This window comes from Eulemur rufifrons, chromosome 15 (genome assembly GCF_041146395.1).
Source record: "Eulemur rufifrons isolate Redbay chromosome 15, OSU_ERuf_1, whole genome shotgun sequence".
NCBI classification, from domain to species: Eukaryota; Metazoa; Chordata; class Mammalia; order Primates; family Lemuridae; genus Eulemur; species Eulemur rufifrons.
Genome location: NC_090997.1, coordinates 89,804,184 through 89,831,814, shown reverse-complemented (window position 1 = coordinate 89,831,814; position 27,631 = coordinate 89,804,184). Strand labels below are relative to the sequence as shown.

Here is a 27,631-nt window from a genome sequence, read left to right as displayed (position 1 = left end):
TGTTCTACAACTAGGTCTCATCAAGGATTCAAAAACACCCCAGCAAATTCTTAAAATTATCTGTGGTATGGAGGGCAAGAATTATAATGAGGATAATAAAAAATCAGGTCTCTCATTACCTTTTTAAGCCAATAGTTTTTATCTTCCAACCAATTAATCTTTTTCCTAGAGTTACTAATAGGTTCAAAACTGCCTATTTTGAATTTTGAATTCAGTTAAGTTTTGATTTACCTTTAATGACTAGAGAAATACTGAAGGCAAACCAAACTAGATTATTAGACTGAATAATTTAGACATTGATGTTGATTTTACCATTTTAAATATGGATATAATTTTAATTTTATCTCATTTTCTTAGGAATGACATCATTGAAGCAATATAATTGTTCTAAAAGGTCAGGCTATTCAAATAAATATGAATGAGGACAACAGAAAACATGACAGATGTTTTGTCTTCTGTTTGTTTTATTTTTGTAAGTAAAAGACCTGGTTAGATAATCTTCCTGCTTAATTTCCAAACAAAATACTCATATCAATTTTCACGTATATACAGTGACAAACACGTTTTATGTAAGTTTGAAAAAGTATAACAGAAGCAGTTTTAAGTAATCTCCATTTAACCAACTCACTGGATTAACTGATGCTCTCTACTTCCTTGGAAAAGCCTGGGATAAGCCACAGACTGTCAGGGAATAGGCACACCCTACCCTTCCATTAACACTTGCTGCAACGTATGTTTACCAAAGATTATTTGAGTTTGTGACTGTAGTGGGTTGAATAGCGTTCCCCAACAATTTATGTCCACTTGGAACCTCAGAATGTATTCTTACATGTAAATAATGCCTTTGCATATGTAATCAAGGTCTGCATCCAATGTCATATTGGATGCAAGTGGGCCCTGCATCCAGTGAGAATATCCTTGAGACAGAAAAGGACACAGAGACACACAGAGAAGAAGTCCATGTGAAGACTAGAAAGAGACTGGAGTTATGTTGCCATAAGCCAAGGAATGCCTGGGGCCACCAGAAACTGGAAAAGGCAAGGAAAGACTGGATCTTCCCTAGGCTGTGCGGCGGACACCTTGATTTTAGAGTTCTCGCCACAGAACTGTGAGAGAATAAATTTCTGTTGTTTTAAGCCACTCAGGGGTGATCTGTTACAGCAGCTCTAGGAAAATAATACAGTTACCAAATTGATTATGCCAGTTGAACTTTTTATGGTGATTACATAAGCCAATGACATGAGTGTAAAGACTTGTAGTTTCTATGAAAGCCAAGCTGAATTCTTTGGAAAGACTAGATAACAGTGAGTTTGCTTTAAAAATTAAAAAAAGAAATTAGAGCTATTGGTTAATTAAGTGTAGGAAAACCAGTTCTAAAAGATTGTGAAGAAATATAGTAAAAATCTACAAGAATTCTGCACCTCTGGTTCACACCTATGTAATGTAATGCATGTGATTTGTACAAGAAAGATAATCAGAAAACACCTATCAGTGGGCCTATACTGGAAGGCAGCTATGCTAACCACTGTACCACCAGCGTCCCAGCTCAGTAGGCCCATATTGAAAAGTTAGAAAAAACCTGAGTCCTACAAGCAAATAATTGGCAAATAAAGAATATTTATATTTTAAATTAAAATGTCTAAGAAAATTTTCTATCTGTACATATATGTATATATAATGATACCTTGCTTTAAATGACCCTGGATTAACCAAACAATAAGAGTTTCAGATGACAGGACTCCTGCTATACTACTAGAAGGTAAATTTGTTATGTCTAAGGCCAGTTAACTTTAACTACATACGGTTTTTACTCTGTCATCTCTTCAACTGCCACAGCTCTACAGATGCAGATGATTCCAGGTGATAATTTTCAGCTGATCAAATTTCTGTCCTTACAAGGCCACACCTGTTCAGTTTCAAATTTTCCCTGGATGAAATCCTGGGTTAATATTGCTGGAAGAGATGCATGCCCATTACACATACATTCCCTAATTTTCTAAAAATGCAATTTTTCCTTCACCCTGCTAGAAATGATAATATCATAATGTTCTGTCAAATTTTGAAGAGAAGCATTTGCCCTCCTCTCCACTTTTACCTGCTTTTTTTTTTTTTTTTAAATTATAGACATGGACTCCCTAGCGGTTGGCAGGCCTTAGAAGAGAATTCACAATTCATTTTCTACCTTTTACTATTTAGCTTTATGTTATGTTGGAGAAACATGAAATGATGCTACTGAAAATATTCTGTATTACTGAAAATATATCTAATATACTAATGATACATAATGATTCATTTATTTCTGCCCTAGTTACTCTTCTAAATGCAGAACTATAGATTTACTACAAGACACAATGAGTTATTTCTTTTTCAGAAGGTAATGCTATTTATTTTTTTCTAAATAAACAAGTTAAAAGAAAGCACCAAGTATGCTACCAGTTAAAATGAAACATGAAAATTAGCAGGTTCTTTCTTCCAAAATAATAGCAAAAATGCTACGGGACAAGTAAATTAATGGCTGAAAGTATTAACTCAACAAAACCATATTTTACTAAAATAGTTTATTGCAATAAGATATTCACTGTACTCAAAATCAATACAAAGTTATTAAAATTATTTACATACAAATGAATAAAACTATATAATTAATAACAGAGGTGAGTAAATATTTTTAGCCTCTAAATCAACACGTAACTTTCCAAGGCTTGTTAATAAAACCTTAGAAAATATAGCAAAGAAATAGCGAAGAAAAAATAGCTGATCACAGCTGTTAAAATCCACTGATTTCTGTAAGAAGAAAAGTCCTCCATGAAGGTATGTTTGAGACAAATAATTTATTCCTTTGAAGGGTAGCTGGAGAAAAGTCTGATTCACTTCTGTTTATGGCAGTCCAGAGAACATTATGATTATTTAAATAGCATATTTTCCAAACTTCACAATCCTATACCTACTTCCCCAACAGATTTTTCCTCAATATTAATGTCACAGTACACTGCATTTCGTAACATATAAATTAAAAAGTATCTACATTAGTTTTTAGTCAGTTTGGAACTAATGTCCATGGGGTAACCAACTGCTAACGATTCTGATATTTGCACATGTGCTCACTTAGATATGCCCACAAAAACTGGTCTGTTGGATTAAAAAAAATATATTAAGATGCCAAATAAATCTATTTCATTATGAAATGAAGACTTTGATTAAGAATATATTTTTATTAGGCATTTTGGTAACAAATTATTACTGTAGGTATAGGTGATTTATTCAGTGTATTTTTAAAAGCAAATGACTCCCAGTGCGGTTTTTCTTGAAGGAAAAATCATTTCTCCAGTTGTTGAGGGGTACTAAAAGCTTCGTATACATTAGCAGCAAAGTCTTTCACTTGCTCCATTGTCAACAGATCCTAGCAGAGATGACAATATAACATTATAGTTTACAAAAAGCATAAATAATTTGAATTCATTTCTACAATTAAGCAATGAATTTAGCTCTTAGTTTTGTGGTAGTTAAGGCCAAGAAACAGATGATTTAAGAAAAGGAATATTTTTTCTTATAATAAATTGAGAGATAGTTATTATTTAGGTTCTTATATGAGGGATGGTGATATTATAAGCATTCAAGTGTGACTTTGAGGGAAAAAATCCAAAATTGTCTTCAGATGAATTTTTGTGTATGTCAAGTGCTAGATAAGTAGTTGTTGCATAAATGATTACAAGACTAAAGGTACTTTTTCTGGAAGCTGACATAACATAGTTAAGGCGTATTACTTTCTAGAAGATCTAACGTGTATATGTAATATGTGCATATTTTATAAATACATATACAAACCACATATATATATCTTATTTATCATCTATTTTTATTATATTTTTTCAACTTGCACACAACCTGCTATATATATATGTATACTTTATATTTTAGAATTTTTTTAAAATTTCAAAATATTAAAGCGGTACAAGTGTTTTTATTATAGGGATACCTTGTTATATGCACTTTAGAGCAAGGGTTCTTAACACTCCAAGGGGTTTGTGGAATGTAAAAAGATAAGGAAAAAATTACATCTTTATTTTTACTAACCTCTAACTAAACTTTGGCAATTGCTTCGATTACGAATGTAGGCAACAAACCGTGATGGTATTAGCAGGCTCTGTCAATTTGTCTTCAATAGAAATCATAGACATTTCAAATCACATGACAGTTGTAGAAGTTATGAAAACTCCCATGCCATCTTTATTTAATGCATGATAAAGAAGCAATATTGCTACATCATAAATTTAATTTTAAAACATGTTTTGAAAACTACATATAATTGGTTTCCCTCAAAACCTTATGTGTTTTACTGTATGCATTTATAGACATTATTCTGAGAAAGGGTCCATGGGCTTCCCACCAGACTGTGAAAAGGTCTATGACAGAAACCGCTGAGGGCCTTGGTGAGTGCCAACAAACAGGAAGTAAACTTGGCCCTTGAATTTTCTTAAGTATCAGAAAACCCAAGTGAGCTTTAGGCCAGTTTGGATCTCAATTACTTTATGGTTAAATTCTCTCATCAGGCCAGGCCCACTGGCTCATGTCTGTAATCTCAGCATTTTGGGAGGCCCAGGCAGAAGGATTGCTTGAGGCCAGGAGTTTGAGACCAGCCTGGGCAGCAAAGTGAGACCCTGTATCTACAAAAACTAAAAAAAATTAGCTGGGCATGGTGGCACAAGCCTGTAGTACCAGCCACTTGGGAGACTGAGGCAAGAGGATCGCTTGAGCCCAGTAGTTCCAGATTACAGTGAGCTGTGATCACACCACTGACTCCAGCCTGGGTGACAGAGCAAGACCCTGTCTCTAAAAATAACTAACTAACTAACTAAATAATAGTATTTATCATGTTTGGAGTGTACAAAAGAGAATTCAAGTAAAATGTCAAAGTAACCTGAGCAAGGACAGTGGAAAATTTTCTCTCTCTGCCTAAAAAGGGCTCTAAACTCCTTTTTACTTAGAAGAGGTATATGGACAAGTTTGAGAAACACTACCATTGTAGTGCAAAAGTAGCCATAAATGATACGTAAACCAACAGGCATGGCTGTTGTCCAATAAAGCTTACAAAAACAGGTGGTTGGCCAGATTTGGCTCATAGTTCATAGTTTCCTGACCCCAGCTTTACAATAAGGGCTTTAAATCTGTTCAAGTACTGTATCCTGATGCAGCTTCCAGGATGTTTTCAGTAGTCTGAGATAAAAATTGCGTATCACAGGGTTGGTCCAGCTTATCAATGTTCTCTCCTTATGTTATCTGAAAGCAATCTAGTAATAATTTGTTTCCTTATTTGAAAGAAATTTGAAAATAATATTGAACAACCACCTTTCTCAATTGTTTTCTGATTCTCCTATTTCCTACCTTTCCCAGCTATACTATCTATGTTGCACAGAGCCTAAAATATTTACTACTGGCCCTTTACAGAGTTTGCCAACCCTGTTCTATAGCATTCCTACAATAGGATCTCCTACACACCTTTGTGGTTGAAGTAGTAGCAGTCAGTAATTCAAAAGCATTAATTTTAAGTAAATTAATATACTAATGAAAGTAAAGATTTTATGAAAGATAAATGGAAATAGTAAAACATATGACAATTTATTAAGTAGACCACTTGGTATCTTAACTCACAGAAGTCATAGTTTAAAAAATTGGTGGATGTCTAGTCAATCAATGGTCTAGTATATAAATTTAACTTACATCCAGTCACACTAAAAAAATTTTACTGAACATTAATATCAATGGTGTTTTTACTAGGTTGAAACCATTTCTTTTTATTACCAATTAATTTTATTGCTTTTATTACCAATTAAGTAATTTTATGTGGTCTACTATACCTATTGGTCAAGCCAGAGTCTTCTACGGAAGTGGCCAATGGTAAAGTTAAAGTTTAAATGAAGAAGTTACAACCTTTTTTCTCACACTGGTATACATGTGAAGCTTAAAATTCAGTGAAATGAGATTGGCCTTACTCACTATTTCTTCTGCACTGTGAATGCCCAGCCCTTATGGGTGAGAAAGATGACACAGAAGACTGCAGAGCAAGCGAGGGAAACATGCATGTGAAGGACACGCTAATGACACCACAGTGAAAGGAAGAAATACACCCCTTATACTTAGGGCTTGTCATGTTTCCCAAGAGTAAAAACACTACAGAGAAGATATACTATGTTGTCTGAGACAAATTACACTAGGAAGATGCCATCTTTACGCTCAGACTTTAGGATCTCTTCTCACTGCACATTATTGCAGCAGTTTGCAATTGAGGTGTATTGCAAGTAATTTTTTTTACTTATAAGACAATTTTCAAGTTTGCACATGACTCAGAAACAAAATCTGTGGATTCAAAGTTATCCCATTAATAACATCAGTCTTACTCAATGCATTTCAAATGCTTTCCTAAGAAAGAAGACGGAATTATAGGAAGTCTAGTGAAAAATTTAAATAACTCACTGTTTAGGCAGCTTTTAGTGAGCAGATTATTGATGTACTATTAACAGTTATATTTTATTAATTACTAAAATGCTTTACTTCTCCACAAAAGATCTGTCTCAAGGCTCAATATTCTTACTAGCACAGCTTAATGCAAAATATTAATGCTATATAAATTCAACTGATCACTAAAACATATCTGGACTAAAATGCAGTCCTACAAGTGTTGGACTATACCATGGAGAAAGGTACTCCCAACTTATAAATTTGCTATCCTACATTATTACTCTCATGGGGCATTCTACCACATTCCACATGTAATTTCAAGTTCTGTGTTTTTTTTTTTTTTTTAACAAATATCACAGCAGAGAATGTAATTTTATGTTAGATAAACATGATCATACCAAGAATACAATTTGTTTTTAATAACACCCCCAAGTTTTCTTCTTACCTGAACAAAATGACTAGGTGTTTCACTGCAAACCGAATGGATCTGTCCATTTACTATTGGAATTATCTTAGCTAAAGGCAGGCTGACACTGGAAAGACTGAAAAATCATCATAGTAATAATCATTTTGTGAAACTACCTCATAGGAACTTAACATCTTAATTGTAAAAGTAATACACAAGTCATTGAAGGCTTATGGAAATCTATTAAAAAGAAAAAACCAATTTTATCACCTAGAATGACAACTATAATTGACACATGGTTAATTTCCTCTGGTAATTTTTATTTGTATCTTTGCTTTTTTGTGTTTTTTAATGCAAAACTCTAACCTCCCAAGCACACTGTTTTTGCATTTTTATCATTATGAACATTTTTCTATCTTATTAAAAGTTCTTAAGTTTTTATCTGGTTTTTAATTAATTATATAGTAATCCATCCTCTAGCAGTGACAATTTACATCATCAGCTCCTTAGAGTTGGGCATTTCAGTTTTTGCCTAAATTTTCTTTCTTTTTAAATTTTTGTTTAATTTTTATTTTTTTCGAGACAGGGTCTCATTCTGTTGCCCAGGCTGGAATGCAGTGGCATGATCACAGCTCACTGCAGCCTCAAACGATCCTCCTACTTTTAGCCTCCTAAGTAGACTACAGGTGTGTGCCACCACGCCTGGCTAATTTTTTTTTTTTTTTTGGTAGAGATGGGGTCTCGCTTTGTTGCCCCTGCTGGTCTCAAACTGCTGGACTCAAGCGATCCTCCTGCCTGGGCCTCCGAAAAGTGCTGAGATTACAGGCATGAGCCACTGTGTCTGGCCTAATTTTTCTTAATATAAATAACTTTTTGTATAAACATGGAATTACTGGGTAAAAGGATATGAATGTTTTTAAGGCTTATAACGTATATTGCCAAATGCCCCTGCTTCCCCAGCAGATTATCTGCTCCACCATGCCTTCTTACTACGTCGAACATTTTTTCTTTAATCTTTGTATGTCTGACAGGTGAAAATGTATCTGATAGGTTAAATCTGTAGTCTATATTTCTCTTAATTACTATCAATGTTGAATGTTTCCCCTCCTACCCTGGTGAACTACAGCATTATCTATTAGGCTGTATAAGCAGGAAGCCTGGGCATTATCCTTGGCACTTCCTTCTTCTGCCTCTATCCAATCAGATATCCTAAATATTTCTTAAAAGTGTCTACTTCTCCCTATTGCCAAACCTAGTACTAGTATATAAATTCAACATACATTCTGTCACACTAAGAAACTTTACTAAACATCAATATCAATGGTTTTTACTAGGTTGAAACCATTTGCTTTTATTACCAATTATATACATTTTAATTAAAATGTAGTACATAAAATTACTTCAGCGTTAAGACTGATGTTTTACACTTGGTTGTATTTCCCACTTATCTGTCAAAATGAAGAGCCTACTGGTTAAGTGAGAGACTTCTACAGAAGTGGGAAAGGTAAAGGTAAAGTTTAAATGCAGCAGTTACAAACTTTTTTCTCACACTGGTATACAGGTGAAGCTTAGAATTCCCTGAAATGAGATTGGCCTTACTCACTGTTTCTTTTGCACTGTGAATGCCCAGCCCTTATGGCTGAGAAAGATGACACAGGACTGCAGAGCACAGTGAGGGACACGTGCATATGAAGGCGAGGCTAATGACACCACAGTGCTGGTCCAAGCTAAGCATTATCTCTTGCCTGGACTATAGTAATGACTTTCTAGTTTGTAAGAGCTCAAGCAATATTTTTTGGATGAATAAATATACATATGACTGTATGTGATATAATGACTTACATGACAAGACTAACTTTTGCGTGTGGGTTGTAGACTGAGTATTATTACATTAAATATTACATCTTATACATTTCAATCTGTGGCTACACTAGAAAAATTTCCTTTTAAATATCATGAAAATGTCTGAAGCTATCAAAAAAGCATGAATTTAACTTAGAAAATCAAGAATCAACTAAGAGTTTATTAGAATAATAAAGACACTCAGTAAGTTGTCTATTTTCAAGATAAATATATATTAAAAAAAAAAAAATCAATGGCTTTCCTGAATTTGGTTCTCAAAATTGGTCTCTTCCTAGCCTTACTACATTGGCTAGAATAACAGAATGATACTGAATAAATATGTCAACTGAACATCTTTATATTGTTTATGAATTTAATGAAAAGCATTCTAGTGTTTTACGATTAAGTACATTTGATTTTGATTTCAAACAATCTTTTATTATATAAAGAAGTATTTTTTATTTCTAATAAGAGGTTTTTTAAATTCATGCTGTCTTTAAAAATGACATCAGTTTGGAAAGAGGAAAAAATTAATGGGATATGAAGGTGACAGATTTTATAACTAGAAACCCAAGCGAATCAAGTAAAAATTATAAAATTAGCCTCCCAAAATTAATCTATAAATGTAGTCAAACTATCAAAATCTTATTAGGGATTGAAGGATGGTTGCTTTATTAATCTTAAACCTGACAAATGATAATAAAGATGATCTAGAGGAAAAATGGGCTGAGAATATTCAAGAAATTATTGAAAAAGAAGAATGTGAATATGCTTTTCCTGTAGACTATATAAGGTGTAATTATTAAAATAATGTTACTCATAAAAGAATGGGTAAATCGGTATAAAATCTAGAAACAGGCCCCCAAATATACAGGATATTAGTATATTATGATAGGGAAAAGATACCTTATTTAGTAAATGTTGATAAGACAAATAATTAGTCATTTTACAGTGACTAATTGTTAAGTAATAATAAAGTTAGAGCCCTTCTGTACCAAAGGTGCTCATGTGGAAATGATAAAATAAAACCATTAGATATCTTATGGCAACATAAGTCCATGACTTAGTAACAGCTATGATTAAAATCATTAACAGGCCAGGCGCGGTGGCTCACGCCTGTAATCCTAGCACTCTGGGAGGCCAAGGCAGGAGAATCGCTTGAGCCGAGGACTTTTGAGGTTGATGTGAGCTAGGCTGATGCCACAGCACTCTAGCCCAGGTGAAAGAGCAAGACTCGTCTCAAAACAAACAAACAAACAAACAAAAAAATCACTAACAATTGCACTAACTGAATATTCACAATCCTATAATATGGACTGAAAATGAATACATAAAAGTATTTATAGAACTATAGGGAGAAAATTCATCAAATGGGAATCTATAACAAGAGTGCCTGATTATTAAAATAACCAAAGTATTAAATTATGTAGGCCAATAATGGCTTGCAGTAATGGAACAACATTAAACAACATATTAAAATTTAAATACATTGTAAGTTTTATATTCTAAAGAGTTAAAAAAACAATAATTGGAATTTGGCTAATAGAAAGTTTCACAACTTAAGTATTTCAATATAGTGGCAACATTTTTGGAAAAAATGCAAGTTTTAATATTGAAAGCAGAAGCAGCTTCTGCTAATGAAAAAGTTACTGGTTTAACGGAGTTTAACTTGTGAAATGAAGCACTCAGATTTATTCTTTAAGGTTTTCTTGTTACCTGCAACAAAAAATTAACACATACAAAGCACTATTTTTTTTAGAGCATTCATTAATATAACATGTTTATGTGTCATCTTACCTATTCATGGAGTTACCATGTTGCAGGTCCTGTTCAGTTGGTCGAAAGAACTCAGCCATATTGTCTAGAAGTCTACTAAAACCTCGGTTTAAACAGGTATTCAAAACTGTACTAAAATCTGGACTATATAAAATAAGAAGTATAAATTACTTTTTAGATTCTCAATGGAAAAAGAAATAAATTTAATAATTATGTGGTTACCTTAGAAAGCTACCACATTTCTAGTCACTACGTAGTTTTTATAGCTTGAAACACTATAAATATATCAGGGAGTCAATTTTTAAATATAAACAATAAAAATGAGCTTATTTAGCATAAGACAATGAGAATATTAACACAATTTATTAGCTTTTCTCATATTAGCCCGCACTTTGTACAATGTATTTTTAAAATTATCAATATTAGTATTACTTCTCCTGAGAGAACTCTTCAATTCTCTTATAGTCACACAGGTTTGCTTGACATCCTCTATCTTGACATCCCAGTGAGATAGAAAATATTATTATCACTTACAGATGAGGAACTAGATTTTTGAGGAATGAAGAAACTTGCCTAAAGTTATGTGGCCAGTAATGGGGGAGCTTGAACATGAACCCAGATCTTTTTGATCTTAAAGTTCAAGCTTCCTTTGTTATACCTCACAAGAACTCTTTGCTATAAAGAATAATACACAAGGGGGCTATGAAAGCTAGAAGATGCCTAATTATGTTCCAGTTTCTTGATCAGTCAGTGTGTGCATGTGTATGTATGTATCTGTCTGTCTGTCTATCTACCTTTTCTCCTTAGTCTTCTCTCCTTTTAAAAGCACTTTAACAGCTTTATTGAGGTAGAAATTAGAAGCAATAGAAGTCACCCATTTTAAATGTACAACTCAATGATTTTTAGTAAATTTATGTAGTTGTGCAACAATCACTACAATCCAATTTTAGAATATTTTCATAACCAATATGTCCATTTGCAGCCAATCCCATCCTACCTTCAACCGCAGACAACCACTAACCGACTTTCTGTCTGTACAGTTTTCTGGATATTTCACAAGAGTCATACAGTATGTGGTCTTTAGTGACTGGCTTCTTTCACTTAGCATAATGCTTCTAAGGTTCATCTATGCTGTAGCATGTATCAATGGTTTGTTCCTTTTTGTTGCTAAATAGGATTCCATTGTATGAATATATCACATTTTATTTATCCACTAATCAGCCGATATACATCTGGATTGTTCCCATTTTTTGGCTATTGTGAATAATGCTATTATGAAATTTCTTAACAAGTTTTTGTGTGGATATATGTTTTCATTTCTTCTGGCCAGATACCTAGGACTGGAATTGCTAGGTCACATGGTAAATTTAAGTTTAACTTTGTTCTCTTTTAAAGGGAATTTGGTAGAGCTCAAAGAAGAAAAACAAAATAATTAAGGGTATAGAAATTGAAGAAATGAAAACTGAAGAAAAGATCATCAGAGGACCTACCTCATAGGGTTACTGTAAGAGTTAAATGAGTTAAGATATGTAAAGCAGTACAGAACAGTGCTTGCAGCCTAAGCACTCAAAAATGCTAATTTCAATTCCCTTGGGAATTTGACTTTAAGATTTTTTAAACACATAGTTTTACTAAACTCCATGAGATCAGTAACTTTTGTCTGTTTAGTTCACCAGTGTTTGCTCACCTCTTGGAACAATGCCTACCAAGCAGGTGGGTGGGTGGCGGGGAGGAGGAGAGGATGGGTAAATTCACACCTAATGGGTACAATGCATGCTATCTTGGTGATGGGCACACTTATAACTTTGACTCAAATGGCACAAAAGCAATTCATGTAACCAAAATGTTTGTACCCCTGTTAATACTCTGAAATAGAAAACTAAAACAAAAAAACAAAGTCAAAATCTCCTGGATTCCACATTACCTTTCAAATACTAGCTTATCTCTCAGTACCTCTCAAAGCAAAACTTTTTGAAACAGTTGTCTGTCCTCACTGTCTCTACTTCTTCAACTCTAATTCTTCTGAATCAGGTTATCTCCACTGCTCTTCTGAAACTTCTCAACAAGATCACCCAACAATTCCATCTTGGCACAACTAATGCGTCATTTCTCAGTCCTTATCTCATTTGACCTTTCAGGAGCATTTAAGGTCCAATTAATCACAGTCTCCTTGAAACATTTTCTTCAATTGTCTTCCAGAACACCTCTCTCTTTTGGTGGTTCTTCTATTTCATGGGCAGCTCCTGCTGCTCAGTTTCCTTTGTTGGCTCTTCCTCCCTACCTAAACTCTGGATGTTGGAGTCATATAAGGTGATGACTCCCAAAATTATATCCATAAACTAACTCTTGCATTCTAGATTTGTATATTGAATTGGCAATAGACTTTCCACTTGGATATCTCATAAACTTCTCAAGCTTAACATTGACAAAATGGCAATTCCTATTTCCTCAAATGCTCAGCCCCAATACCTAGGAGTCATTCTTGCCTCCTCTTTCATATCCTGCATCAAGTAATCCAGCAAGTACTGTTGGCTCAACCTTCAAAACAAATCCGTTATTTAACTGCTTGTTACTGCCACCATTGCTACCACCCAGTCCAGGCTGCAACCATCTCTCAGTTAGACCACTTTAGTTCTTGAAACTGGCTCCCTTGTTCCATTCTTATCTCTTTATCTTCAATTTACCACACGGCAATGAGAGGGATCTTTTATAAATACAGACGATGTTATCACCCTGCTTAAAATTCTCCAATGGCTTCCCATAAATCTAAGAATAAAAAACAGATAAAGTTCTCATCATGGTTCAACACACTCTGGAGTCCCTGCCTATCTTCACAACCTCGTTTTCCTATCACTCTTCTAGTTCACTGTGCTCTAGCCAACACTGGCCTCCTTGCTGTTCTTGGACAACCCAAGCATTAGGATCTCTGCACCTGTTCGTCTGCCTTGAACTATATTCTCCAGGATTTTAAGGCTCACGTAGATTCATATTTCTGCTCAAATGACATCTCTTCAGAGAGACTTTTTCTGACCTACCTATCAAAAACAGCATCCCCAGTCACTCTCTAGCCCCTTAACCTGCTTTGTGTTTCATCAATGAGGTTACAGATACTTGACATTATATTAAATTTATTAGTTTATTGTTTTTTCTCCCACTAAAATGTAAGTTCCAGGAGGGCTGAAGACCTAGCATCTAGAACAGTACCTAATATACTATAGACAGTCAATAAATATTTGATGAATAAATAATTCAATGAGATAAATGCCACAAATGAACAAATTAGTCCTATCTTCAACAGTGTAGAAATATCAATCCAGACCAGCTGCTAGGAGTGGAGGACTAGGGCTGTAAGTTTGGGAACCATTAGCATACAGATAGTAGTTAAAGTAATGGGAATATATAAAATTGCCTAGGGCAGTTGCAGATGAAGTAAGAATACTTGGGAAATACTAATGTTTAAAAGAAAGACAGAAATAGAAGAATCTAAGAAGAAATGATCCAAGAGTTGGGAGAAAAATTAGGAGAGCATATTGTCAGGGAAACCACATGAGAAAAGAATTTCAAGAAAGGCTTATCAACAGTGTCACATATCAGAGAAAAGTCAAGTAAGATGAACATTACGGATTCACCAGATATGGCAAAAGATAATTGATGACCTTTTCCACAGTGTCATTGAATGATTTAGTGGAAATATGAGTAAGAAAAAAGTGTGGAGATTGCTACTGTAGAAAGCCAAAGGACTAGAACTTGATGGATTCAGATAGTAGATTTAGTAGCTGAGTTAACCTAACAGTTGACCATGAAAAATCATTATAAGGAGAGGATATCATTTCCTCAGATAACAGTACTAGAGAAAATAGTCTGAAATTATCCCAAGGAGGCACAGAGTAGTTTTAATTTAAAAGACTTGGATATTTCTATCACTTAAGATAAAAATAAAGTGAGGAGGACAGGTATTACTCCTATTTTATAATGATAAAATGATCTCAAAGAGTTTAAGTGGCTCAGCCAGAGTGGCTGGCTCTTAAGTAGAAAAGCCAACCTTGAATCTAGGTCATATGGTCTTCTGATGCATAGTTTGGTGCTTTATTGATTTTTTAATACCCTGGCTCTCTTTTGGGTAATTTAAAATAGTAATACTCACTTTAGGGAACATGAGAAATTTTTATCACTGGAAGATTTTAGGAACTTTATAGTCTGTCCCAAAAGGCTTAGAGCGAGTAGTTCTTAAGACGGAGCATGCGTGTGTATGTACACACGAGCACGTGCAGGTATGTGCCTACAATACTTGAAGTTAGCAGGAGCTGGCTAGTGCTGTCTCAAAAGAGCAGCTCTTCCCAACTCCCCAACATGGTGTTCAGTGACTTCAAGTTGGTAGCCTGAGGTCTGCTGCAGTTACAATTTCAGTTTCTGGTAGTTGTTTTTTTTTCCTCAGAGCTAGCTGTTAAACATTTACTAGTATACATGGCATGGCAGAATTACCCTGGAAAACTTATTAAATGCTAAGTACCTTCCAGCTCCTCAGCCAGCATATCTATCAGAATTTGTAGGCGAGGGAAGAGGATGGACAAGGTATGGGTATCTTGGAAAAAATCCCTGCTTCCCTCCAGTTTAGGTAGGAAATCCTAGCTAAAGGCAGAGGAACAGATTCAAAATTTAATTTTAACACAATATTATGTTCAATATGTTGTTCAAGGAAAACTAAAAAATGGTCTCAAGTACATTCAAAATACAAACACATTTTTCCAGTTACACGCAGTGTACATACCTTTCCAACATGTCTCTAGTTTCATTGAGAAGTTTAATAGTGGTGATGTCTCGAGGGGAAAGCCCACAGGCCTATAAAATTAAAATGCCATACTTCACGGTTTCAAATATTAGCACAGGGTCATGATGAAACTAATCACATTCATAAACTCAAGAGTTCAGGAAATCTAAAAGTCTATGTTCTATCAACAATCAAAAAATGTTAAACTCAAGAAAACCTATAAAGGTTTATATGAACAGGTAAAGTAGTTTTAAAAACATGAGTCAAAGCAAAATTACACATTTTAAGCTCTTTGTTTATTGTCTCTCTTGGATAGATTTTTAGTATACATAGGCAAAGAAAAAATAGGTTTTGAATATGCAGAGGTCTGCATTTTATTTTTTTCTTTTATCATTAAGAAATTTTATCAGGATATATGTGTGTCTTTTTTCATCAATCTAGTCTGAGGCTCTGTCTGTCCCTTTAATCTGAAGTTTCAGGTTTTATTCAGCTCCGTAAGATTTGGTAAATCATCTCTCTCTTCACCTGTTCCTTTGAATTGTTTTCTTTTTTAGTTCTGCTGTTGAATTTTAAAATTTGGAAATTGTTTTATAGTTCCAGAAAGCCTTGTTAATATTCTTATTACATCTCCTTGAGATTCTATTTTGTAAGTAGGTTTTCTCATGTTTCTTTCATTAATTCTGCCTCATCTGTTCTTCTTATTCAGTGTAGCCTCTATCATTCAAGTCACAGGGTTTCCTTAAACAGAATGCAACTTTTTCCTTTTCCTTTTTCCTATTCACGAATATAGCATCTCTCAGCACCCAGACAGATTTATCTTTAGGGTCTTTAGGGGAGGAGAAAACCTGCAGGCAAAGAACATATAACATTCTATTCTAACAGGGCCTCCATACCGAGGTATGGCATAGGGGCCTCTCTGTTCTAAGCCTTCTCCAGTTGGTAAGTGAGAGCTATTCTTCGCCCAACTGAAAAGAATGGGTACATTCCAGCAGATAAATAAAAAACTACTAACTTAAAAATGAGCTATATAACCTGCAATCTTTGGCATTTTTATTATTCTTTTTTTTTTTTTTTTTTTTTTTTTTTGAGACAGAGTCTCACTCTGTTGCCCAGGCTAGAGTGAGTGCCGTGGCGTCAGCCTAGCTCACAGCAACCTCAAACTCCTGGGCTCAAGCGATCCTACTGCCTCAGCCTCCCGAGTAGCTGGGACTACAGGCATGCGCCACCATGCCCGGCTAATTTTTTTTGTATATATATATTTTAGTTGTCCATATAATTTCTTTCTATTTTTAGTAGAGACGGGGTCTCACTCTTGCTCAGGCTGGTCTCGAACTCCTGACCTCGAGCGATCCACCCGCCTCGGCCTCCCAGAGTGCTAGGATTACAGGCGTGAGCCACCGCGCCCGGCCTTTATTATTCTTAATCAATGAATATTATATAACAACTGCTGAGGACACAACAGTGTGTAGCAACTGTAGTTGATAATTGTTACATTAGGTCTTTGTTTCTCAATTGGATGACTACAACTTCCTTCAGTCCATTTTTGTATTGCCATCATTAATCTATCTTAAAAAGCAAATGTGATTGTGTTACTAGTCTGGTTAAATCCACCTTTCTTTGTCTACAAATTAAAGTTCAGACTCCTAATCCTGGCATTGAAAGCTCTTTCCAGTCTAGCCCTGACTTTCAGCTCTATGTTCTACTTGACGTGATATAAAATATGCTCTAGCCACATAAATTGAATTTGTCTTCTGGGTTCTCCAAGTGTAATGAACATGTCTTACTCATTTCACATACCCAGCATACATCATAGTGTCCCCTGTAACACACTAATACTCAATAAAAATGTGCTGAATATCTAAAATTATAAGTGTTTCTAACTAGAAATCAGCCATATTTGCAGTTTGTTTTCTAAGTTAATGGGGTTTTATTTAAATTATTAACATATGCATCTTTCAATTGCTTACCTTTCAAGAGACTCAGAAATCAAAACTTCAAGAGAGAGTAAAATTTTTAAAAAATATATAGAATAACTGGTTTGGTTAAATGGTTATGAATTAAGCACCTGAACTGCTAATGGAGTTTCTTCATCTGGCATCATATAATGGCATAATAAAGATTTGGATCCATCTTTATTAATCCAAGAAGAAGATTTATGCTGCTCAACGAGATTTCTGATTTCTTTTAGTTTTTGCTCCAAGTCCAAAAGGGACAAAGAATGTTTAAGAGAAACACTAGAAATAGAAAAAAGGGAATTGGGATAAATTGAAACTATACAACACATCCTACACACACTCTTTTCTTAATAGGCTCCTATCTGAAATCTTGTTCATCTGGTCAAACCTGAAACTGCTGGCTGGCCTAGAATGGATTAAGAAATCAGCCACCAGTTAAGGGCCATTATTACAGAGCTAAGAAATATCTTTCTGAAGATTTCACAAGAAAATTCCTACTGTAATTATAGATATTGCTTGTAAAAGTGGGAGGAAAAAGCCTCAGAGACACATTTTAAAGTAGGTCTTTTATCCCATGACCCAGATATTTCTGATTTGTTTAGAAATCAATCAATAAACAACAAAAATATTAAAACTTTCTCCTCAGTATTAAAAGACTGATACTGATGAAGAAAACAGATTCTATAATGCAATACTCCAGGGAGGTGTCTGATCAGATTACAAAGAGTTCACAAACCACCATTTGTCAAGACAGCAGCTTTACTAGAACAATTCTAATTTTTCTTTTATTCATCAGAATTAGGAAGGCATCAAAGTCAAAGAAAAACATCTTACCTTCCTAAAATCTTCTGCACAGCTTGTTTAATAACAGTGATCAATTCCGTCAGGCCTGTTAAAGAAAAAACAAATTTAAAAGCTTTGCTCACTTTTTAAATTCCTCAATAATACAAATAAATGAATTAAAATTAGTATACAGGTCACAAATAAGCATCTTACCATCTCCAAGAAGGTGCTGAATACTTGATAAATATTGCTGTTGGACATCTGGGGGAGCAAGAATTGTCTGCACAAAACAGAAATAAGGTTAAATTATCCAAGTTTTAAATTAGTAAATAAATAATGCTCTTAGCATAACTTGAGCTGAAATTTTCAGGATCTGAAATGATAGGAAAAATTAGATTCTTTACCATACCAAAAAGTGTAGTTTCAAAATATAAAGATCTTTATTTTATAGAAATTGTTATCAGGATAAATAATAATCTCTGAACCTCTTGAAAGGAAGGACAGTACGTATTTAAGTCTATTGAACTTACAGTGCCATTTTTGCCAACTGCTGCATTATCCAGGTAAATATATCCACCAATTATGTTTAACTGGACACGCAAAAGAACCACCAGCATACAAGTACTGTACACTGCCACAATGCTTCTTGTGAAACCTTCAGAGAGGAAAAAAACACCATTTGCTACTGTTATTAAAACACACAAGTGTATAATCATGAACCATCCCTATGGTTATTTTTTTCATAAGCTGACTTTCAAAAACATATTTGTAACTCTTTTAAGTATAACAATATATCAATTCAAAGTATTTCATAACTAGACTCTCCTTATAAGTTGTTTAATGTAAATTAGGAATGACCTCTTAATTGAAGTAATAACCAATAAAAATATATTAGGTGAACTTAGAAAGGAAAACAAGGAAGGATCAGGAAGCACAAAGAATGGCAACCTCAGAACTCTTAGTTGTCAAGGGAGCCAGTTTCAAGTAAGAGAAGAGGGCTGAGCATGGAATAACTATAGCTTTCAATAGCAGGTCAAGGAGGATGAGCCTGTGTAAGGACTGGAGGAAGGCACAGAAAGATGGAAGAAAGCCTGGAGACTAGGTTTCACAGGAGCCTAGGACAGAGTGTTGTTGACTGCTGCTCAGAGGTCTAGCTGGAGGAAAATGTCCAGTGGATTTGGGAAACAGAAGTTATTCCTGATGCTTCAGAGATCTGCTTGGATGGAGACATGGGAGTGGAAGCCAGGCTGTAGTGCATCAAAGAGTGAGTAGGAGTGGAGAAGAAAGGGAGTGTAGAAATCTTTGCTCATAAGGAGTGTGAGAAAGTGCAATAGCTGAAAGGAAATACAGGGTAGAGAGAGGTTTAATTTGTTTTCAAACAGGCAAGGCTTAAAGTATCATTCTGTTAACAAGGATTAGCTGAATTGGATGGGAAAACAGAAATAATTGGTAGTATGAAGTTCTGAGACATACATAAGCAGATAGGCCCCAGAGCAGCTCTTTGTTTCAAATTTTTATCACTAATAAAAGTTTGCATACAATAGCAGAGTAAAGTTAGAGTAAAAACTTACTTTAAAGTATAATATTAGAGATGCCTTAACAAAGGCAATAATATGCCTTAACAAAGGCATATGTAGCCTAGGATAGTTTCACCTATCATCGTCATAACAATAACAATAATGGCATGACCACTACCAGTAACATTTACTGAGCACTTTCTATGACCATTGATCTACTTGCCTTGTGAGTATTATTTTATTTAACCCTAACAAAATTCTATGAGGCAGGTAAAGAAGAGTCATCTCTATGATAGAATACAAAAATTTCCCTTTATAAATATTTTAAGAATGTGCTGTTACACAGAATATGCAGGCTTACTTATTATCTTCAGATCCTCCCATATTTCTAGCTTGTTTGAAGGCCTAAAGAAACAGTCAGAAAATATGAAAATATTAATCTAGATAATCTAACAGAAAACTCTGAACTTCATAGATCGATATTCAATTTTTTAAATTTAAAAACAATAGGATAACTGCAGAAAACAAAGCCCACAAAATAGAATAAAAAAACAATTATAATTCCAGTAACTAATAACAACCACTTTCTATGGTATGTATTCCTCTAGTCTTACTTCTTGAGCATTGTGCATACATTTATTATGAAATTATATAGGAAAAACAGGAAAAATATTAATTTTTTTCCTTAATTTACTGTTTTACAAATAATGAAGTAGATCCCGTAGTCCTTCAAAGGTAAAGAGGAGGTGTTTTTTGTTTTATCACTAGTATCATTATAAACACATGAATTTATACACATAGCTCATATGTTTCAAAGCACTGCAGTTCTTATCCCCAGTGATGTTCAAGTTGCCCATCTTTGACCACTGGAAGACTATTCAAGTTAGCTCCTGAATCATTCTGATTTATATAATCCTTCATTAGTATTTGGTAGCTTTCAAACATCCTGACATGAAAAGTTGTTCTTGGTTCATCTTGTTCAATTCCTGCTGTAGACTTGAAATCAGCCATTTCTCTCAGAGTCCTGGTTTCTTGCAGTGGGAGATGTAGGTAGAGACCAAAACCTTAAATTAAGGATGTTCATTGCAACTGGATAGGTCATTATTTCTAAGACTTTTCAGTGGGCTAAGCTAATAAATGTGTGCATTTATTTATATGTACATATATTCAAAGAGATAAAATATATCATGAATTCATACTAATACTTCTAACTGAAAATCAGTCACAGGATTTTTAACTTAACCTCAGTGATCTTACATCTGTATTTCTTTTTGCCTACACTAAAAATTAGTGAAACCAACTTAATTACTAATTTGCTTCATCCCTCCCTCCACACACAACAGTCTCAGAATAACAATAGCAATACTGAAAGTAGTTTAAGGTTTTTTTTTTTCGATTCCATGTGTGCAAAAAGTATATATCCCATTAAGGATATACAGCCAAATTTCTGTTTTAAAGTAATTTGGCATGGTCTCTAACTTTGTGATCATATCATCAACTAGAATCATATTTAGGTTAATTTGATTTATTGTACTATCAATTTTTAGACATCGCTTTCTAAACATAAATAGTTTTATGATTTATAAAATATTTATATGATCTCCAAAGTCAAATTTATACAACACAGTATATTCAAGGAAGTCTGTTCTTATCCCCCTTTATTCTCTTCTTTCTTCACAGGTAACTATTTTAAAAAATGCTTTAACTTTGTTGTTTTGCTTTATATAAGCAAATGTGTGTGTGTACATGTGTGAGTGTATATATTTTCATATCTGCCCCCTTAGATAAATGGAAGCATACTATACACGTTTCTTTACCTTTTTTAAAAAAATATACAAATACATCCTGTGGAGATGATTCCATAGTAGTACAGTAGTCCCCCCTTATCCTTGGGGGATATGTTCTAAGACCGCCTGAGTAGATGCCTGAAACCTCAGATAGTACTGAACCCTACCTATCCTATATACACTCTATTTCTTCCTATATATACATACCTATGATATAGTCTAATTTATAAATTGGTCACAGTAAGAAATTAACAATAACTCATAATAAAATAGCACAATTATAACTATAATACTATAATATAGCATCACTACTCTTGCACTTTGGGGCCATTATTAAGTAAAATAAGGGTTCCTTGAACAAAACTACTGTGGTTGTGATACCTTGACAGTCGATCTGATAACCCAGATGGCTACTAAGTGACTGACAGGTGGGTTAGCATCTACAGCATGGATCCGCTGGACAAAGGGATGATGATTTACGTCCCTGGCTGGGCAAAGCAGGATGATGTGAGACTTCATTGAAAACTTATGAGTTGCTTATTTTTGTAATTTTCTATTTAATATTTTCAGATCGAGGTTGTCTGCAAGTAATTGAAACCTACAAAGTGAAATGGTGGATAAAGACTCCGGTGGGGGCAGGAGGGGGTTATTGTATACTTGCATACAGATAGTAGTTGTGTTAGTCTGTTTTGTGTTGCTATATAGGAATACCTGAGGCTGGCTAATTTCTAAAGAAAAGAGGTTTATTTGGCTCATGGTTCTGCTGGCTGTACGAGAAGCATGGTGTTGGCATTTGCTTCTGGTGAAGGCCTCCAGGAGCTTTTATACACAGCAGAAGACGAAGGGGTAACAGGTGTGTCACATGGTAAGAGAGGGAACAAGAGACAGAGGAGAGGTGCCAGACTCTTTTAAACAACCAGCTCTCTTGTGAACAAATAGAGTGAGAACACACCCCTTACTATGGCCATGAAGGATCGGCCCCCACGACCCAAATACTTCCCTTTAGGCCCCACCTCCAACATTGGGGGTCAAATTTCAACATGAGATTTGGAGGGGACAAACATCCAAATTATATTAGTCATTTTTTTTTCTTTTAACTGAGGTATAGTACACCATTGTGTGGATGTAGTTTAGTGCTTTCAAACCACCTGTGTGGAAGGACAAATTTTTTTTGGTCTTTTATCTTTCCAATCTGACACAGACTAATACTTTTGTTAAATATAATAAAAAATATATTACTAAAAAAAGAAATTAAAAACCACAGATATACAAAATATAAGCCCACATTATTTATTATTATATTCAGACATAAATTTGTATTTCTGGAAGAAATTGAGTTACTATTGCAATTATGGGATATCATCTTTCTTTGCCAATGAGCAGACTCTAGAGCTTCAGGCTTCCTTTTCCTAGATAGTGCAGGTTCAGATGTGTGGAGAAAATCCTGAGGGCATCACTGCAACCTCAGTCTACTCTACTCTACTCTACTCTACTCTAATGATCAAGACTCGTGGGGGAATGACATATTTATTTTTATTAAATTGAGAATCAACCACAATTCAAGAGTGAGATATTTAACACAAGTAAATCACATCTTCTTTTGAATGCATCCTCAGAAAAATTTCAAAGTACTTCTTATAAAAATTCTAAGTGAACCAAGATGAAAAAAAAAAACAGTGATTCCAAAAATTTCATTATAGAAAGTGCTTAGTAGCAGCAATCTGTGGAAGGGCAAATTAGGGTATTTGAGTTGAAACTATGTTTGCTGAAACTATATTTTATTTGAGGTGGCTTTGGTGGGAGAAGACAGAGTTATAGTTGCCTAAGACATTTTTTAGTGTTGACGCTCATCATTATTAGGCTTTAAAAGCAGATTTTAAAACACTGACATTATCTTTTTTAAACATTCCAAAATCTATGTAAAAGATTCCAAACCTATGTAGAAGAACTGGGAAAAGTACTTTCTATGCAAATGATTTGTCTAATGAAAATCAATTCCAAGTTAAATATAGCCAGACTCTTTAATGTCACTAAAATATCTGCTTAAGAATTAAACTAATCCTTTCAAAGTGTTCCACCTGTCTTATGGAGGGTGTTTAAGATTTTTTGCCTTTAAAACTTCATTGCCATTATCAGTGTTCAATTAGAATGCCAAGTATTGAAAACAGGGATGACTGTTTATTTGCTACTATGAAACTGATGAAAGAAGACTATCAAATCATTTATTTATTTCTGATTAGTTATTTTCACAATTAGTTTAAAGAGAAAACTAACTTGTTTGACAGGCTCATGTGGGACCAGAGTCTCATATAAAACTAATATAAAAGCAGTCATAAGATTGGAAGCCTTATGTAATCACACTTTGTAAGGCCTCAAGCCCTTCTTTACCTAAATATTTTTCAAATAGACAGCCCCACCACCACCAAATTGCAAATAGTAATTTTAAATCAAAATAAAGCCAAGAAAAAAATTAACATTGAGATATTTAAAGAGGAAACAGTGAATGAGAACGGTGGCCCATCTTCAATTCTTCAGAATTTAAGAAATTCTCCTTCTTGTGTATTGAGTAAGAAAAGGGGAATCACTGCTTTTCTTTAAAGCTGCCCAGGATTATCCATCAAAATTAATTATGTTTTTTCTTTTCTATGCTCCCATATTTTCTCCCCACATTTTGCTTTTACTTTTCACTATAGCACTAAACATAATATATGTTGAATTATGATAATTTATTTAGTATATTTCCTCCTTTGGATGACAAGTCCTTAAAGAAAAAGGGATCTTATCTTAATTATCTTGAATCCTCCAAAGCAAATGGAACATAGGGCCTTACAGGAGACAGATTTGCCAAGAAGGAAGAATGCCACTACGATTATTATGTCCATTAGTATGCTGCTTTTATAAAAATGCTATTCACTTATTTGTCTTGCCTTCTCATTAGATTAAAACTTATGGCAATTAAAATCTATTTCTTTTTAGACCCTACCTATGTACATCTAGGTGATAAATAAGTATTTGCTTGAGCAAAAGCAATCCGCTTATGTATTTCTCTTCATATAAGTATATGAACTAATTTATAAACTAAACCTTGTATCTGTAAAAAGGAAGGAAAGTCTGTCTACCTCTAAGAATGATGAAATTTAAAGGGGAAAAACCCTTATCACTAACATTATACTTTAATTAGATGAAAAAAAAAATCCCAAGTACACAAATTCATTGTTATTTTGGGAAGTATTCTCTGAATACAGCAAACATTTTCAAAGAAATTTTTCAGCTTGCTATTTAACCTGTCTGAGCACTAAATTCCTATTGCAAAATAGAGATAATTATCTGCCTCTCAGGAATACTGTATAAATTAAATGTGTGCATATATGGAAGGTACCTGGCACCAGGCCTGGCATGGTGAGACACTCAGGAAATAACACCGCCTTTCCACTGGCTATTGGACAGGTAGGTGATTACAAGGCAATTGATTATTTTAGTAAGACTACAATGATTAAAATTTATTTAATGAAACTATTCCCCCCTACCTTGTTCATTAAGAAGCCATTTCCTTGTGGAAGTCTTCTCAAACTAACACAGCATTATACCAAATTACAATACCCCAACACATACTGCACTCCATATATAAGGTCTTACATGTGAAAGTGCTTTGGAAACAGTAAACTGCCATAGTAAATTATTAGTGTTGTATGCTTATGTTATTTTTGTATTTCATTTTGTTATTAACTTAAAATATAAGTTCTATATACCTTATTTATTTAAAATGTTTGCTCACATGCTTTATTTGTACACTATAAACCCTTTAAGAAGCACAATATTTAATATAACTTTGTTAGCTTCAAGCATCTGGTTAGGAACACATTTCACAAGCACTCAATAATTAAATTTCTGAATAATTTCAAAGTGGTATAAGATCTACATTCTATAAACTTTAAGTGTAGTACATAAACAAAAAATGCTATAACTTGCATTTACCTGTTTTTTAGCAGAGCTGTGAGGCTCTCGGAATTAAGTTGCTGCATTAAGGCCTCTCTCAGTGTTGGAAGCATGGACAGCACTGTAATAAAACAGAAAATAAAAAAGGTCCCAAGTGATGACTCCCCTCACCAAGAAACGCACATTGTTTTAGGCTATATGATAGGGCTAGCAACTAGCAAGAGTTGGAAGGGAAGGTCAGGGCTAGAGAATTCAAATTATTATTATTAACAGAAATAATATAAAACTGTTATATACAAATAAATGGAAAGAATTATTCCCAGATGTTAACAGTGGTTATCTTTGGATTATGAATAATTCTTTTTTCTTCATCCTTTCTGTACTCTCCAAGTTTTTACAAGAAATGTTTGCTTCTGATATAATGAAAATGAAAAACATTTTTATCTTTACTATACTTTTTGTTTCCTGTTTTGTTTATTAAATACTACAAAGCAATAAGCATTTATTATAACCCACACAAAAGTGCACTGGGCTAGGAATTAAGAGCTGCTGAATTTTAGTTTTGGTTTTGTGAATGGGAACTGTTTATCTATTAATCTCATGAATAATGTGAAGATGAAAGAAGGCATAGTACTCTATAGAGAAAAGACTGCATGAAATTTTTAGGAGTTAATTTATTTCTGGCTCTATACATGGAATAAGAAATGTTGGAGAAATGCACACACATAAATTTAAAATGAGTATCTAACACTAAATAAGTAATGATAACAAAATGAAAAAATATCAAGAGATCACGAACACCACATTCTGAAAGAGAAAACTTCTTGGGTAGGAAAACTAGTTATATTTACCCAAAAGTATTAATTTTTTTCTAGCATATCCATTACATTTTATCCAAAAGAAGAGAAATCTAATCATATTATCTGTAACCGCATTATCAATGCATACCAGACAGCTAATTTGGAACCTTTTCCAGTGAACCTATATTTTGGCTCCTAGTGATCACCATATTTTATTTTTAATAGCCTACAGTCAGCCATTTGTTCATCTGAGGGTTGTGATCATCATGAAAATGTGTGACCCACATCATCTTCTGGGAGGAGCATAGTTAACTGACAGCCCCAGATGCCACCACTCTGGATCCATTACCATGTCTGCACTGCTTCCAGCCAAGGACAGTGCTTGGGTGGAAGCAGGCCCATTCCTGTATTCTCCTCTACCAGAAACTTTGGCTTGCAGACTCCCCTTGGCTTGCCACAACGTTCTTAGAATTTTCTGTAGTCTCAGACTCTTCTTACTTAATCTTCCTTCCTTCTCCCTTTCTGTTGACAAGTGTCAGAACTGCATTGTGGTAGAAAGGCCTCTCCTCCTCTTTATTCTTCACCGGCATTTCTCCTAATAGGTCTCTTGTACATCTAAGCCCATCTGCTTCCTGGAGGACCCAGACTGACACAAAGGTCCATGTCAAACTGAGATGTATTGCGGGACCCCAGCAGCTGCCTTATACTATTTCTGAAAAACTGAGTAACAACCAGAAACAGACTGTTCTCTAAAAAGTCATTAAAATGTTCTAGGTAGCACCACTACATTGAATCCTGAATGTCAATTAAAAGAATTATGTGGGCAGGGCGCGGTGGTTCACGCCTGTAATCCTAGCACTCTGGGAGGCCGAGGCGAGAGGATCGCTCGAAGTCAGGAGTTTGAGACCAGTCTGAGCAAGAGTGAGACTCCATCTCTACTAAAAATAGAAAGAAATGATCTGGACAGCTAAAAATATATATAGAAAAAAATTAGCCAGGCATGGTGGCACATGCCTGTAGTCCCAGCTACTCGGGAGGCTGAGGCAGGAGGATTGCTTGAGCCCAGGAGTTTGAGGTTGCTGTGAGCTAGGCTGACACCACGGCACTCTAGCCTGGGCAACAGAAAGAGACTCTGTCTCAAAAAAAAAAAAAAAAAAAAAAAGAATTATGTAATCTTCAAAAAGTTATCATTTGCTGAGTATCTATTATATTCCAAGCACTTTATATGTGTTAACTCATCACAGCCTCACAAAACATTTATAAAGTTGATTTTATGATGTTCATTTTATAGGCAAGAGAACTTGGATTGGTCCAAAGACACACAGAAACTGGATCAGATCTGCCTCACCTGAGAGCTTGAGCGCTTACTCACTGTGCCTTATCACAGTTGTCATGATATGCAGATTTAGGATTACTCTTTGCTTTAAAGAATGAAGGTATTTTTCTGAGTATCATTACTTCAAACATTAAAAATTGTGCCACAGCTGTAACTTTAGATGTGTCCCTTAACCTCTTGATCTGAGCCTTAAGTAAAATGAGGGAAGTGGACTAATAAGTCCTTTTAACTCTGACAAATATTGTACTTTTAAAATTGAATAAGAACCT

The 27,631-nt window shown here is 34.5% G+C and overlaps 1 protein-coding gene across 1 annotated transcript in view; it reads right to left on the bottom strand.

Moving 5' to 3' along the window:
- Positions 1 to 2,108: 2,108 nt before the first annotated feature.
- PEX3 (peroxisomal biogenesis factor 3) overlaps positions 2,109 to 27,631 on the bottom strand; it is a 35,491-nt gene continuing 9,968 nt past the window's right edge. Inside the window, exons 3-12 of the mRNA XM_069488032.1 lie at positions 25,266 to 25,347; positions 19,865 to 19,908; positions 18,517 to 18,641; positions 18,200 to 18,266; positions 18,038 to 18,092; positions 17,314 to 17,482; positions 15,249 to 15,319; positions 10,502 to 10,624; positions 6,902 to 6,998; positions 2,109 to 3,400 (exon numbers count right to left, since the gene is read on the bottom strand). Of these exons, the coding sequence (XP_069344133.1) occupies positions 3,317 to 3,400; positions 6,902 to 6,998; positions 10,502 to 10,624; positions 15,249 to 15,319; positions 17,314 to 17,482; positions 18,038 to 18,092; positions 18,200 to 18,266; positions 18,517 to 18,641; positions 19,865 to 19,908; positions 25,266 to 25,347 (917 nt within the window). The 3' untranslated portion in view covers positions 2,109 to 3,316. The remainder of the gene's footprint in view (positions 3,401 to 6,901; positions 6,999 to 10,501; positions 10,625 to 15,248; positions 15,320 to 17,313; positions 17,483 to 18,037; positions 18,093 to 18,199; positions 18,267 to 18,516; positions 18,642 to 19,864; positions 19,909 to 25,265; positions 25,348 to 27,631) is intronic.